The sequence below is a fragment of the Asparagus officinalis genome, chromosome 4 (genome assembly GCF_001876935.1).
Source record: "Asparagus officinalis chromosome 4, Aspof.V1, whole genome shotgun sequence".
NCBI classification, from domain to species: Eukaryota; Viridiplantae; Streptophyta; class Magnoliopsida; order Asparagales; family Asparagaceae; genus Asparagus; species Asparagus officinalis.
Window position 1 is genome coordinate 75782309 of NC_033797.1, and position 14486 is coordinate 75796794.

The 14486-nt window shown below is 33.8% G+C and overlaps 1 protein-coding gene across 1 annotated transcript in view; it reads right to left on the minus strand.

The window, feature by feature from the left end:
* LOC109838944 overlaps positions 4068–14486 on the minus strand; it is a 15617-nt gene continuing 5198 nt past the window's right edge. Inside the window, exons 3-9 of the mRNA XM_020407379.1 lie at positions 14261–14292; positions 9261–9358; positions 9091–9173; positions 5639–5716; positions 5445–5540; positions 4423–4698; positions 4068–4320 (exon numbers count right to left, since the gene is read on the minus strand). Of these exons, the coding sequence (XP_020262968.1) occupies positions 4423–4698; positions 5445–5540; positions 5639–5716; positions 9091–9173; positions 9261–9358; positions 14261–14292 (663 nt within the window). The 3' untranslated portion in view covers positions 4068–4320. The remainder of the gene's footprint in view (positions 4321–4422; positions 4699–5444; positions 5541–5638; positions 5717–9090; positions 9174–9260; positions 9359–14260; positions 14293–14486) is intronic.

A 14486-nucleotide genomic window follows, 5' to 3' on the forward strand; every position in this document is an offset into this window, starting at 1 on the left:
TCTTTCGACTTAGGTTATTTTTATGGTATAACATTCCTTTTTATTTTAATTAACGTTCTCATATTTTTCTGTTCACAAAACAAATTCCATTCTTTCGACTTAGGTTATTTTTATGGTATAACATTCCTTTTTATTTTAATTAACGTTCTCATATTTTTCTGTTCACAAAACAAATTCCATTCTTTCGACTTAGGTTATTTTTATGGTATAACATTCCTTTTTATTTTAATTAACGTTCTCATATTTTTCTGTTCACAAAACAAATTCCATCTATAAAATATTTATGCTGACAAACTTCAAATAAGGGGAAAGGAGGAATAAAGACTGCTTGCCTTGTGTTTGTTGCTATATCTTCCTATTTCTAGCAATGCACCCCACCTAGTTTACTTAAAATAAGGGGGAAAAGGGAATAAAGGCTAGTTGCCTTGTGTTTGTTGCATTATCTTCCTATTTCCAGAAAATTTTCCTTCAAAGCCTATTCAAAACTATAAAGTCAAAGAACTGATATGTGTATATATATATAGAATGGACCAAGCGTAACATTGCTTTATGACAAGTTACGTATTCTAGACGGAATTTCGTCTAAGATACGCATCCTAGACGGAATTCTGGGTATCCAAGACGGAATTTTCCGTCTAGGATGGCTCATTATTTAGTAGTTAAGTATGCTCAACTAATAAAAGGAGTTTGTGCTTGCAAATCCTTAAATAAAGGAAATCATATTAATTGTTTCATGAGAATAGCTTTGATCATCTTATATATAATTGGCTTAAATTAATGTAGTCTGACTAGTGACTACCACACTTAATTTAAAGTAATATACTTTGGCCACTTGAAGCTCATTGATGGAGCTTATTCATTGCATCTTTTATTTATTAGGATTAAGAAATATTCTTTCTGTAGCTGGCGTGTCAACATCATTTAGTAGCAACTAAAGTAAATAATAAAAATGAATAAAGTTAATGATAGCTCAGTTTATAGAATTTGCTCCCTCATATTTGAATAATTTTATTAGATGATGATTATTGGTGTAATAAGCTAACTTGTCTACTGCAGATAGCATTAGGCCAGAAGATGCACTTATTTTCCAACCTGGTTCTCTTTCTTATATTAATACTTAAACAATAAAAATAGAATAATATCTACTAAAATTAACTAGGATAGATTAATATATAGGGATCACATGCCCCTGTCAAAAATACCCCAACCTTCTCTTTCTTCTAGGTATCCATGGTCGAATTTTTTGCAAATATAAATAACAATAATCAGAATCTATTTTAACTACTTACAAATTAACTGCTAGTCAAGCAAAAGGATCCGGCAAAATCTAGTCACAGATATTTTATTCTTGCAATTTGTCTCTTTATTCTAAGCATCTGTTCAGTCACCAACCACGTTGGACAATTAATTTCTTAGTTTTAGAATCATCAACGAAGATATCATTGGAGAATTGGGAAGGACACTTGTCGAATTAAGATAGACAATATTAAGCGGTAATAAGATGAGGATTGAAGAATTGTAGAGGTGAGAATGCAAAACAAAGGTGAGAACAAAAATGTGAAGAGGTGGTGGGGCTCTTTTTTTTGTGACAGGTGTGTGTTCTTGAGTGTGCTTTTGAGAGAGGGCACTGAGAGTTGACTTTTTGTGAGCAGCCATGAGAAAACAATCACAGATTTCTCTTTACTTCGTTTTGCAAATGTCACATAGCTTGCAGGCATCAATTTTCAATCTTTCATTTCCAATTTCTATTGCTTGTGTATTGCCAATTTACAAAGGTATGAAGCGCGTGCTTGCACGGATTGTATTGATTTTTTTTAGTCTATAAATATTAGTTTATATGCCCTTCGAATACGTTAAGCTACCCTAGTGTAATAAGAGTGATGATTAATTATATTTTTTTGTACCTATTAACTTCTGTATTAAATGCATATAAAGGAAGAGATAATGAACATCTCTTTTTTCTAGGTTATGAGAAGAAGAGAATAGAGTTTTTTTTCTTATAGTTAAAGTAGATAGTTTGAGTGTTAGGGTTTTTCTTAGACGAATTATAATCTTAAGTTTGAAATTCAAAATTAGACAACTTAACATTAAGCTCTCCTTTACAAGTACAAATAAAAATTTACGATTAAAAAAAGAACTGGGATTTCATTAATGTTCTGACATTTCAATCAATGCTTATCTTTGATTCACCCGAGATTGTGACACGAATATGATTAGAACTTTCTCTAATCCCCGAAATGGCTATTAGGAAGTTTCGTCATCCCCTAGCGTTAATGACATAAAACTTTTCATGACCATTGTACCCTCCCATCTCATGCATTCGCCCACACTGATGTACTATAATAAAAAATAAGGTGTATGAGGTGGTGGCTCATTTTGCTAAATGAGCTACCGAGAGATAGCCGTATAGGGAGGCCCACCATTCTTATCACATCAAAGACGTGGACCTTATCACTTGCATCTCTTAGTATCTCAGTTTACTAAATGAGTTGCCAACTCATAACCATCAATCCTATCATACTATAATATATTAAATAAGGATGTCATTTGTTATTTTAGAAAATTTAAGGTGTTGTCTGTAAAATTTTGAGGTTTATTTATAGTTTTTAAAATTTTCAAGGGGATGGTTGTAAAGTTTTGAAGGGGCTATTTTGTAAATTTTTTTGTGGGCTTATTTATAATTTACAAAAATTTTAGTGGCTATTTTTTGTACTTTAGCAACTTTTATGGGGCTATCTGTATAATTTCATAATTGATGTTCGTAAAAGTTTTAACATGATATTTGTAATTTTTGAAAATTTTAAGGGACTAGTTATAGAAGTTTTAAGGGTGGGTTTGTAAAACTTCAGGCGTCATTACTAATTTTTGATCTTTTCAAAGGCTTGTTATAATTTTAGATTTTCTAAACTTATTTGTACTTTAGGGATTTTGAAGGAATAGTTTATAATTTTCTAAATTTTTATGAGATTCATTATTTATATTTATATTTTTTGAATCTTATGGAGTTGTTTGCAACTATCATGGAGCTTTTTGTAATTTTTAGGGGAATTTGTAATTCTTAAAACTTTCAAGAATCATTTGTAAAATTTTTAGGGAGATATCTATAATATTTTAAAGTTTTTAGCAGTGTATTTATTATTATTGCAACTTTCATGGTGCTAGTTGTAAATATTTTCAAAGGGCAATTTGTAAAATTTTCTAGGGAATATTTATAATTTTTGAAAACTTTCAAGGGGTCAGTTGTAAGCTTTTCAGTGGGTAGTTTACAAAATTCCAGGGGGACTATTTGTAAGTTTTGAACTTTTCATAGGACTTTTATAATTTTATGGATTTTCTAAGCATTGTTTGTAATTTATGGATTCTAAAAGCGGCAATTTTTAAATTTCATGACGATATTTGTAGTGGTTAGATTTTTTTAGGGATTTGTTTATAATTTTCTAATAATAAGGCATAGTTTGTAAATTTCTTACTTTTACGGGCCCATTTGAAAGTACAAAATAACCCCTTCAAAATAGCACCATGATAAATGAGGACTTTCATAATTTTCTAATCTTGAAAGCATGTTTATATAAATGAGGATTTTGATTAATGAAACTCAAACTATGAATACTTTTAATTTGATAAGGATTCTTAGGTAAAGAGGATTACAAATGAGGATTTTTATTGTTAGAATTTTCTAATTATGGATTGTTTTAATTTCACTAGGATTCTTAGGTGAAGATATGATAAAATGTCAACATGTCAATTTCTAAAATTATTAGGTTTTTGTTTTAATTATAGATAGTTATAATTTGATTAAGATTATCAATTCTTTGATAACTAGAATTTTCTAATTATTAGCAATTTTAATTTGATGAGAATCTTTAATGAGGTAAAATAAAATTAAGTATCCACATGTCATCTTTTAATAGGACAGAAGACCACATGGCTATTGTTTAATATGACACACGTCGCATGTCATCTGTTAATTTTTGTGCCTCACGAGAACCACCAATTTCTCATTATATAAAGAAGGGATATCACTTCTCTCTTAACATGGTTCTAAGAAGTAAAACTGCCAGAAAGACTGCTCATAACTATCCAATTTATTTCCAGGATAAGATCTGGTGCTTTTGCGGTTAAGAACATTAGGTTTCTCCTACTATTTACCATGAAAAATATAATACATGCAATCTGATAGCTCACATACCATGCTTGCAAATATAATACTAGAATCCAGCAATTATTCAATCGGTATAACACAAGCTTTGTTTGTTTGTTTGTTTTCTTTTCCCCATCAACTGTCTTGTATGTACATTTGGAATCAGCCACATCCATTGTCTGTTACAGAAACAGAATCAAATATCAAGTAACATTGAGTACATATCGAAAAGTATCCTAGTATCAATATCTTCAAGGAACAAAAACACTGAAATTTGATACCTATGCTCCACCATCCATATCAAAGCCAGCCCCAGTCCAGCCAGGCCCTTTTGATCCTCTACCCTTGGGAACAATTCCATTGTTGCCCTTTCCTCTTCCTATGTTCAACATCCTCTTCTTTTCTCTTGCTTCGTTGAATCGTTGCTGTCCATTTGATTCAATGATATTGTTGTCGACATTGTTTGGATTATCACATGCCCATGGAGTTTGCTCTGATTGTTGATGAATACTAGGCTGTGGAGCTGTCATGTTAGTTTGTTGCAGGGATTTCCCATCCTAATACAAGAAAAGATACATGAGTTCTATGATCTTTGTGCCTATAGTCATACTTCCATAGAAACCATTAACTGGACAGAGGTAACTTAGAGACAATAATGGACAGGACATGATTTTGCATCCGATGACCAAATAGTACCTGATATAAAGTCTAAAGGGAGCCTAAACTGATGGGAAAAAATGGGCTTCAAATAGTAGTTTTATAATGCCATGAGGTGCACGTAATTAGGGATGTGAAGATAGAAAAATATAAATCCAAGTGTAGGATTGTTTGTTCCACAAAATATTGCCTCAAAAAGATCCATTGGTTGTATAATTATGAACAAGTAAATAATAAATACTCTGATTGAAAATTACTTTCAGATTGTAGTAATTTGATAAATTCGATAGATAGGCCATACTATACATGATTAGAATTATACACAAAAAATAAGAATTCAAGTTTATCTAACTGGTGGTTCATTTATGAATGGGTCTACTATATGCGTAAGTCGTTACACAAATTCAATGTGACAGACTATACTGTGCCCTTAAAAGTTCCAAGCATCCACTGGTAGCCAATTGGTAAACCAAATAACGGATGAAGAAGGCCAAAACGTAATTAAATGAATAGCAAGCCAATAAATAAGAACTAATGAATTGATTGGATAAATATATTTAGCAAGATACATGCATCACTTGCATAAAAGCATTTAACCAAACAATACGAAGTTGAGAAAAGGGAATAGGGAAAAAGTGTTACTTACAGAAACATCACTTGACACCCTGCTAGGATTGAGAGACTCAAGTCGCCTTTTAAGCTCCTCAAGTCTGGTAAGCTGTGTATTGGTGCTTTCTTGCACCTATCAAAAAAATAAAAATAAAAAAAAAATAAAACAGGAATATAGATTTCTTAGTACTTTATCCTGATAGACAGGAAAGCAAAAGACAAACTGCATACCAGCTGATTTAGATCATCACAAATCTTCTGCTTCACTGCCTCTTCATCTTTCACAACTTGAGCTGCTGCTTCCCAAACCTATAATAACATCATCATCGTCGTTATTATTATCAGCATACTTATCCAAGCTTATCCCATCACAATGTCCTGGGCCATGGAGCAAGGCTCAAATGAAATGTTTGACATAGTTAAATGAAGAAAATGTGCACAAGATTGTTAATTAGTGCCAAATTCCTGTTAGAAGAAAATATGCACAAGTGAGGGGTTTGCTATACTTCTAAACACCAGTTGGCTTCCCCTAATTCCTAGTGAAAAATGTCTTTGAGGAAAAACTGAAAAAGGAAAGATGAAGATGATAAGTTATTACTAATGATCCATGAAGATGATTAAGTTATATACAAAAACTATTTATTAACATAATAATATTTAGGTGGAAATAGTCCAAGTAAAATGTAATATTAGCAAATTAATAAAAATAAAATAGTGCAAAAGTTATGCCAATAATTCACAAAATAAAATAGTGTAAGTTAACAGTAAACTTAAGTTTAAGTTAAACTTAAGTTTAAGCTAATAGTAAACTTAAGTTTAAGTTTAAGTTAATATTAAGTATTTTGTTAATGGTAAACTTAAGTTTAAGTAAACAGTAAACTTAAGTTAACAATATTTTAGTTAACAGTAAACTTAAGTTTAAGTTTATTGTTAACTTAAACTTAACAGTAACTTATAAGTTAACAGTAATTTGAGTTGAGAATGAGTTTTTCACTATTGAGATGAACTTATAATTTGAGTTGAGAAGTATAAACATACAAAGAGCTATTGTAATTGGTAAACCAAGCAATTTAGTTAATAATGTTGGTATTTTAGTATTTATGCATCTTTGATTGAGTATATATATATTTATCTTCAAGTATCACAATTAAAAAAATAAAAAATAAAAAAACGCCCAGAAATCGCTTAGGCGACTAAGCGCTGGGCACCAAGTCCGACGTCTAGAAGCGTCCAGCGTTTAATGTAACATTGGACATGAGCATCAATAAATCTGATTGGAGGAGGTTATGAAAGAAAGGAAGATGCTGATTGGCGAAGGTTATCCAAGCTGCCATTAACCTTTCACGTAACTAACTCTTGTAGGGCATGACTTGTATGGAACTCATTTGCTTAAAATTTAATGGGAAATCTAGAGAGCTGAATATAGATTTACCAAAATTCCATCAGAATGTGAGATGAATGGATAGCATGTCAGGATGTGAAAAAATAGATGAGACTAAATGGAACTTTGCTTGTTGTAAATGTAATCAAAGAAGATTGTGATCCCAAATCAGGGTGGTAAGCTAGGCTTTGCACATTATTAGCACAGTGCCGAGAAGGGTCAGAACACCCAACTGAGAAAGTGCTCACATCTCTGCAAACACAACAACCCAATGATACAGTAGGTAGGTTGGTATTGCTTGAGCGTTAAATTATACATTCAATTTATTGGTAACTATCAAGTGACTACAACTTGTCAATGCACTAACATCACCAGCGTAATCTCAATTTTGGGCAACTTCTTCCTGAATACCATAATATTACCATCTACTTACATGTGACAGTCGACTAACTGGATGTTAGTTATGAACTTATGATGACTGCTTTCATGTTCTAAGCATCTCCTATAGCTGTCACTTCCACTCTCAGCTTGCTACTTCGATCTCTGTTAACTACTCACTTGGCATGTTGCTCCTGTAACTCATGTGGACAAAATAATAGTAAGAGGATTTGAGTACGTCAATCAAATATCATTTGATGGATCCCCAGAGAGACATAAGGTCCATTTAATTGCAAAGGGAATGGAGATACGCTATGATTACATCACAAACTTAACCCTTTTTCATAAGGTTCTAATTGTTTCTGAGAAATTGCTAGGGCCGGCGATTAGGAATGGCCTCTAGCGCTTAACTGCTCTCTCTCTCTCTCTCTCTATATATATATATCTATATATATATAATATATATATATAGAGGAGAGAGAGAGAGAGAGGGAGAGAGAGAAGAAAGAGATTTAATGGGTATCCTTGTACAATGTGAGGGGGATTCCTCCTTGACAATGATGTGGTACATCGCTACCATGTGAATTCTCTCTCCTAACTTTATTCCTCTCTCCTTCACATGGTGGGGATTGTGCGCAAGAATTTAAGATATTTCACATGGTGGGGTCGTATTGTGGCACATCATTGTTCAACATAAGGAGAAATCTCACTCCTTGTTAAGGATAATATTATATATATATATATATATATAGAGAGAGAGGGAGAGAGAAAACTTATGTGCAACTAAGTGGAGCGTCCCGTTAAGTTTCATTAGTTATTGATTAAAAGATCCATTGATTGAGCTACATTGTGGATTGATGCCGCTCGGTTGAACTTGATCTACATATTTAAAACCCCAAACCAGCCAAATCTGGGGTTGAACGCGTCGTGGTTTGTCGCTTCATCCACTCGTCATCAATTTTAATTGTTTTCGAATGAATAGAACGTTTTTACATGCTCGATGGGGGTCAAACCATGACGGGTTCAACGCGCAGCTTGTGGTGTGTTGGGTTTGTAGAATATTGTAGATCAAGGTTTAAGCGGAGCAGCATGCAGTCTACAATGTAGCTGCAATCAAGTCATCAATGACTAAGAAACTTAGTGGACGTCGCACTTAAGTTGACATAAGGTTTCTCTCTCTCTTACTCTCTCACCGTCCCCTCCATCTCGTCTATATATATATATATATATATATATATATATATATATATATAGATATATATATTATGATATATATATATATATATGAAACCACCACTTAGCGCCTAGTTTACTAGCTATTATTTCTTCCAGGTTGATTTCTTTTATATTAAAAATGACTTTAGTTAGATTTTTAATAGTTGGTGATATTCTGTTCGTTATTCAGGTATATTGTGGTCTGCAAATAATGATGCCTAAGATGGAATTTCTTCCATAGAGCTCAATTCATATAAGCTTGGAAATGAACCAGCTCGACCTCAACTACAACCTGCCAGCAATCTCCACCCCATACCAAATGCAACCTTTCCTATTTCATTTGCTGAGAATAAGTTGATTCACGAGGTTAGATATTATCACATTATAGACTAATCATACTATCTCCCTCCCTCCATATTATTGGGCTGAAGGCACAACTTACATATATGTTTATGCAGCTCTGATTTAAAGATCCTCACCAAGCATCTGGCCTCTAGCGTTTACTTTTCACATAATACGATACTCAACAAGATATTATCTTAAACCATATATCTAGAGTAGTGGGTTAGGCTCCACATGTATTTGGAAATTCATTATGCAAAATAGATGGAGGAAGAAGTACAGATTGACATTCAACACCAAACAAATAATGAGGGATTGAACAGTTAATTAAATGAATCATGCAGATCAAGGACATGGCAAATCAAACCTTTTTTGCTTGATCTTCCTTCAGCTTAGCCACACGTATTCTCTCAGTTGACAACTCAATCTTCTTTCGCAAGTGCTCAAGTGCTTAAAACACATAAAAGCACATATAAGTTTTCCACACATTAGTCAGTAAAGTGTCTACAAATGCAGCTAAATAGAGTTCAAACTGACCTGCTTTCTTTGGCCCAGCTGTAAGTTTCAATTCTAAATTAAGATTCTCAAGTTCTCTTTCGACTTCACGAATTTTTGTATAGTTTTGTTGGATATACCTGAGTTAATTGCGAAGTTTAAGTTGGTAATTTTCAGTACCAATCTTAGATGCCAAAAAAATAAAAAATAAAAAAAGTAAAAATAAAACTAAAAAATTCCAGTGTTATTAGGCTGGTGGAACATATGAGAAGAATCAAAAGTAAGGAACCCAAGACAACTTATGAACCAGCTTCAGCAATTTGTAGAAATATATTGGCCTGATGAAATATATTGGCATACTCATACATCATACTAAAGGGAAAAGTGATCCTCTGATACACAATACATATCAATTGAAATTCATGCTAGAAGATGAAACAGGAACCTAAAGTAAAATGAATGAAACATTAGACATCCTTTGCCCAAGTGCTTCTTATATGAGAAAGATAACAAAGGCAGATACTGAATAAGCATGTCTAATCTTATAAGGTCATGCCACCTTAAGTAAATAGGAAGCAGTTCATAACTTAACAATGTCTATTCTCTGTTATTCACTGCCATCAACTATCTGCATAGAATAATTGTAGACAAGGATATTGATATTACAAACCGAATGATCTCATGCCTGGAACACTTCTGGTCAATCACAATCATACTTTCTGATTGCTAAGGAATATATTATGAGATATTGTTGAGATATTGGGAGATAAGACTGAATATGATTTTATCTCATACTTATTTTATAATATCCTACTAATATCTTTGCCTTTCTCTATTTCTCTACACTGATAAAATGCTTGGACATATCATATCATATAAAGTAATAGCTAATAAAGAACAATGCATACGTTGAATGAACATTTGCTTTCGTGTATCTAACATTGTCACATCCTAGCCTATATAAATGTATGCATCCATCTATCCATGCCATACACTACTTAACATATGCATGTATATCATTACGGTGTATTTACTAGAGGGGGGTTGTGAAATTGAGAACACACACTCCTTTTCACATTATATACAATTCATTTTAGTGTATCTATGTATGACCTGGAATACAAGACACTTCGGACTGACTTCTGGAAGTAAGAACCAACAAGTTTCCTCCACAAATTCATCAATTTCCTTAGACACGCCAGAAAACTAAGCTCAAAATATGGATATTGCATTTCTACAAAGTAACAAAAAAAGGGCTTAGGTCAGTATTGCCACTGTTTTAAATATCGGCCGATAATCGATATTATCGGCCGAGTTATCGGATTTGGGAGCTCTCTGCTAGGATAAATTGGATTTTTAATCGGTTATCGTTTTTGTAGGTTTATCGGCGTTATCGGCACTTATCGGCCAATAAGTAAGACTTTTTTATCGTTATTATCGGGATTATCGGCCCATTTTGACTAACATTATATTTTTTCAAGGCTATGATGCAAGTTTTGCTTTCTACAATTTGTTAGTGATTCTAAACATGATGATTTACATTTTGGTATGTTTATATTTCATTAAGCATGATTAGATTATATTTTTTAATTGTTATATTATATATACACATCATCCAGTATATCACTCCGATAAATACTACTTATCCCCGATATATCCCCGATTTCCGCTATCCGATAAGGATTTTGGCCGTCCGATAAATCCCCGATAACCGATATTTAAAACCTTGAGTATTGCAGTTGCAAATATTGCTAACAGGTATGTATATCCCAATCATCATGCATAATTTCCTACATTATTTGGACTATTGACTGTCAGAAGTGCGTATCATGGCATATAGTGTGCTCTAGGTGCAATACTTCAATCATAAACTGTATTGAAGCGAGCATAAAGAAGTAAACATCGAAAGCGGTCCACATAGTTTAAATTATTAAAGAGATAAAACCTTATAAATATGTTTATCTTTAAAGCACTTGCAAGTCCAGTCCTCTAAAAGTCAAACTCATATAAAAGTTAACATCCTTCATGAGATTCTTGCTTTCCTCTACAAGACAAAAAATCAAGTGTCCAATTTACTACTATTTTCGACAAGTGCTGTTTTTCAGAAGATCTGAAGATGCACGGAACTATCACTATACATCAATGAGCCTCTGAATAGGCAGTGTCGGTACCAACATGGACCTTCCAACTGGCATGAACATGGATGTGCTAATTGTAACCTTGTAAAATCTTGTAATGTTATGAGGCTAATGTTTATATGATGTTCCAGATCTCCAATTGCATAAATTGTCATATCTAGTCTTAGATATTATTTCTTTATGCTCACTAGCAATATTCAGCTCTCCTGCTCAGAGAAGGTCCTTTAGTGAACAATGGAAACTTATAAAGTAAATCTTTGCTCAACAGTGTCTCTTTGCTCAGAGTAGATCCCTTCCATGTCACTCGATACAGCAGAGAACCAAAAGGAAGAAGACATAGTGAATGAATTTAACATAATCAAAGATATTGACGCCATCAACCTATTTCTTGGAGGTTGCTCATTTACTTGGTCCAATAAGTGTGAATATCTAATCTTTCCAAGTTGGATTGTCAAGAAGATGCATGTATCTACTTCCTTCTGCCAACACTTTACCAAAGAAAATATTGAACTACATAAGCATAGCTCTTGATACTGTGTCTCCACCCATGGTCATTGCCCACTAGAAACACTGGCCCCTATTACTGGTGTGGTAGCACCCTAATTTTCAAGCTTTGATCCATGAGAAGTTGGTAGCACCCTAATTTTCAAGCTTTGATCCATGAGAAGTTTTCTCAAGAACTGGAGATCTGGAAACTTTAATAACATAACGCACTAAGTGGTCCAAAAAATCTCTTCTTTAGCATGATACATCTTCTTGAATCAACAAAAGAAACTAGACATCTCGTGAAACTTGATATGCAATAAAGAGTAAGTCGTGTCGATGAATTAGACTGGCAATGGTTGGAAGAATTAAAGTGGAAGCAATTGCCTAAGGTCTCTTGGTCGTGTGTAGGAGATCACAATACAAAGTTATTTCACTCCATGGAAAGCTCTAGAAAGAGTTCGAACCATATTTTCTTCATTGAGCATAATGTTGAAGTGTAGCCTCCAGTAAAGGCATTTTGTGTATGTTATTGTTTGCCACTTCTCCCTATTCGTAAATAGATGATACTCTTCATCTGTAAGTGAAATGGAAAGCATTTTATCAAGATTGAGATGAGAGATGCATGTTTTGAACCCCATTTGCACAGTGGAGATCAAAGTCAGACTGTATTCTAGCAATGGAAAAAGCTCTATGTTCAAAGCGGTTGTCAATAACGTCCCATAAAATTTTCTGGTGACTATCAAATTAAGCTTGTGGCTTTATTTAATGATTTATTTTCACTGCAATGCAGATTTGAGAAGACAACCACTCTATCACTTACAGAGACTCAGATGTTGAGATTTCTGACCATCTAGTCTTCTTAATAGCTCCTTCAAGATCATTATAATATTCCTCACCCTTTTTCTTTGGCTTAATGTTCTAACGTTTGTCGACAATCTACAATATGCACTACAAAAAGACGAACACATTTGATTGTGTGGCTAGTGCACAAGAGATGGTCGTCGTTTTCGATAGAGTTCTCGTGAATTCTATCTTCCAAAAGTTGAACTCAAAAAAGATTTTTTTTATTCGGTAATAGAAGAATTCCTCATTGACTTCCTACTTGCTAAAGGATTTGAACTTTAATGGGTGAATTAAATCAAGTCTCATTTGCATTCCTCCCAGTGCTCCCACTACTTCCACTATTCTTAAAGGCATTGCAGGTGCACAAATTCCTTCCCATCAACAAATTCAGCAAGCAGACCCTCTGTCTTCTCATTAATCCATCCTTGTCATCGATGCTTAACAAAAATTCTTACACGCTTGACCCTGTTCACAACCCAATCTGCAGCAAATCTGACCTGTTTCGGAACCTCTATAAAGCATCTTTTTGAGAGGCTATGGTTTTTAGGATGAAAGAATAACGTAGCCCTTATTTTCTATTTTCCTATTTTGTGTTTAGGTATTTCATCATTTAGGTTTTCAGTTCTGTTAATGGTGGGGTTCAATCTCTTCATCATCTTCTTTAAGCAAAGCTTGTAAGAGTAGTTTCTTTATTAAGATGTAATGTAGGTATAGTTGCCTTCTGTATCTAATAGTTACAGAGTTTAGTTTATTGCTTATAGTAGAAGTAGATCCCTGGCTGATGATGAGTCGTAATCTCCATTATTGGAGTTGCTCTGTAAATAGAATGGTTGATTTTGTTAGCTTCTTGTTGGTTTGATTTTGTAGGTTTTGCTTTGTAATTGAAACCCTTTATGTTACTTGGCATAAAAAAATCCTCACTACGATGTGAAAGTCGGCCTGGTCCTAAAGGTAGAGACTACATCCTTTAGCCTAAGCATCTCGTCGATCAATTATACTAATAACACCATTCTCCTTTTGCGAGCAACCACCAAAATACACACTCTTTGGCCTTCGGCATCTGCCCAGTTTGAAGACCGACTTTCACAGTTCTTGCATCTAAAACAGAGACAGATTCCGTAGTGGCTTCTATTCAAAAGTATAAAGTGGAGTTTATTCAACTCTCTATTTTGGACCATCTATCAAATGGATTTTTTCTAACTAGACAGGATGATCGGATTGGCAACCGCAATCAGAGTGCATTAAACCGCGGCTGTCTATTTTGGCTTTCTTCATTCTCTTGTGCAACTCTCTGTACTACCCTTTAATTTCCTCTTGCATTGATCATCTTACTATAAATAAAGAGTCCATCCAATCCAAAAGGGCAAAAAAAAGAAAGAAAACCTCTGGATCTCCCGTTTCACGATGAAGCAATTGAAGATCAGACAAAATGCAACACAATCAAAATAAAAATAGGTAGAAAATTCGCAACCCAAGTACCAGATCTGCGACTATAAGGAATCAAACGAACCGTAGACCCCCAAACATACACAGATTTGACAGAGGAAGAGGGGAAATGGATACACATTGGCCTACCTCTTCAACTGAAGCTGCTCCGCCTCAATTTTCTGATGAAATCAAGAGAGTAGCGTTCAGTAACCAAGAATAAATTAGAAAATGAGGAAGATATTTGAAAGAGGAAGAGGGGAAATGGATACACATTGGCCTACCTCTTCAACTGAAGCTGCTCCGCCTCAATTTTCTGATGAAATCAAGAGAGTAGCGTTCAGTAACCAAGAATAAATTAGAAAATGAGGAAGAT